We start from the raw sequence: 1,483 nt of genomic DNA, 5'->3' as shown, positions 1-1,483 counted from the left end.
TGTGTGTGTGTGTGTGTGTGTGTGTGTGTGTGTGTGTGGATGAGTGTGCATGTGTGTGTGTGCATGCGTGTGTGTGCATGTGTGTGTGCATGTGTGTGTGTGTTTATGTGTAGCAATATATCCAACCGTCAAATAGGAATACAGAATAAATCAGGAATGAGCACTGTCAGATCTTCCTCGTATAGCCTACTGCCCTCTGTGCACCTACATACATATACTTTGCATCCGTAACAGTTCATATAGAACCTACCATCTGCTTTAGGAGCAGGTGATGAGTGGAATGTGCGTCTCAACCCTCCGCTGACGGCAGGGAGAGCGGGACGCAGGAAAGATGAGGATCTCGCCGCAGCGGGAATTACACGAAACATAGTTTACAAAGGTGTGTGTCTACTAAAACTCGAGTTTGGTACTACTCTCCTAACTATCTAAGACTCAGAAGGTTGCATGGGAATATATAAGTATGTACTCACAGCTTATAACAACTTGTTCTCCAACTCGAGTGCCCACTGTCCAGTGCGGTCGAATTCACAAATTGTTTTCGTCCAAATAAAAATCCGTTTTGGTCAAAAGAATTGATTAACATGCTGAAATTGGCCATTTTTGGTTCTACCTAAATTTCCTCACAGCGAGCCATAGTATTGCCAATACATTCTCAAGGATCCCAGTATTTTTACAGCGATACCGGTCCATAAAACTCCCGTCCTCTTGAATAATTTATTTATATATTTTTGAAAATCTGATTTCAGGAAACGAGTGGAGCACCACCTCTTTAATTGTCCTCTACTTCAAGTAATAGGAGTCAAGCTTGTAAACGGGAGGAGGTCGTACTGACGTGATGAGGATTTACTAAATTTGGGTCTAGAAAAGCCAATTTGTTAGACAGTACCTACGAATCGGTCGCATACACCTAATTCTCGTTGAATGCCAAAAACCAGGCTCAAATTGAACAACAACACTTCTATTTACAACGGAACTTCTGAAGATCTTACTGGTGGGATTTGGCAGAATGAAGAATACTAAACAGGAGTGGGCAAAATTAGTCCTTCCTGGTAAATTCCAGGTGCAGCAGAAGGTTTCGATTTTCGCCTGTTTAACCCACAATCCACATACATGATGTTATTTGCCGGATTTTATAGAATCGTATAAGGCAAGGCTATTCAGTACATGCACACCAGATAATCGTGATATTATCAACCACAGTGCAGGTGAGAATGTTTTCCGGTATTGTGGTGCTATGTCATGTGTTAAGATGCGCAACTCGACGGATTTGAATTATACATCTTACGTATCGAGCTATGAAATGTCTATAGAGTATGATAGTTCAAAGACTGATCAACAACGTGTACCTGCACTGCAATTGGAGCTTTCAGCCAGTGCAGCTGTATAGGCTTATTTGCAATAGTAGTATAAGAGTACAAACATATACTGACCAAACCTTGTCCATGGAGGCGGGTGTAGTATATCAATTTAATATATATATATA

At 41.2% G+C, this 1,483-nt stretch overlaps 1 protein-coding gene across 1 annotated transcript in view; it reads right to left on the bottom strand.

Moving 5' to 3' along the window:
- Nucleotides 1-505, bottom strand: part of SARC_04612 (hypothetical protein) — a 4,050-nt gene extending 3,545 nt beyond the window's left edge. The window contains exon 1 of the mRNA XM_014301541.1: nucleotides 251-505. Within this exon, the coding sequence (XP_014157016.1) occupies nucleotides 251-368 (118 nt within the window). The 5' untranslated portion in view covers nucleotides 369-505. The remainder of the gene's footprint in view (nucleotides 1-250) is intronic.
- Nucleotides 506-1,483: the final 978 nt, after the last annotated feature.

Source organism: Sphaeroforma arctica, assembly GCF_001186125.1.
Source record: "Sphaeroforma arctica JP610 unplaced genomic scaffold supercont1.266, whole genome shotgun sequence".
NCBI lineage: Eukaryota > Ichthyosporea > Ichthyophonida > Sphaeroforma > Sphaeroforma arctica.
Note: the sequence above shows the minus strand (reverse complement) of the source record. Positions and strands in the feature narration are given on the sequence as shown.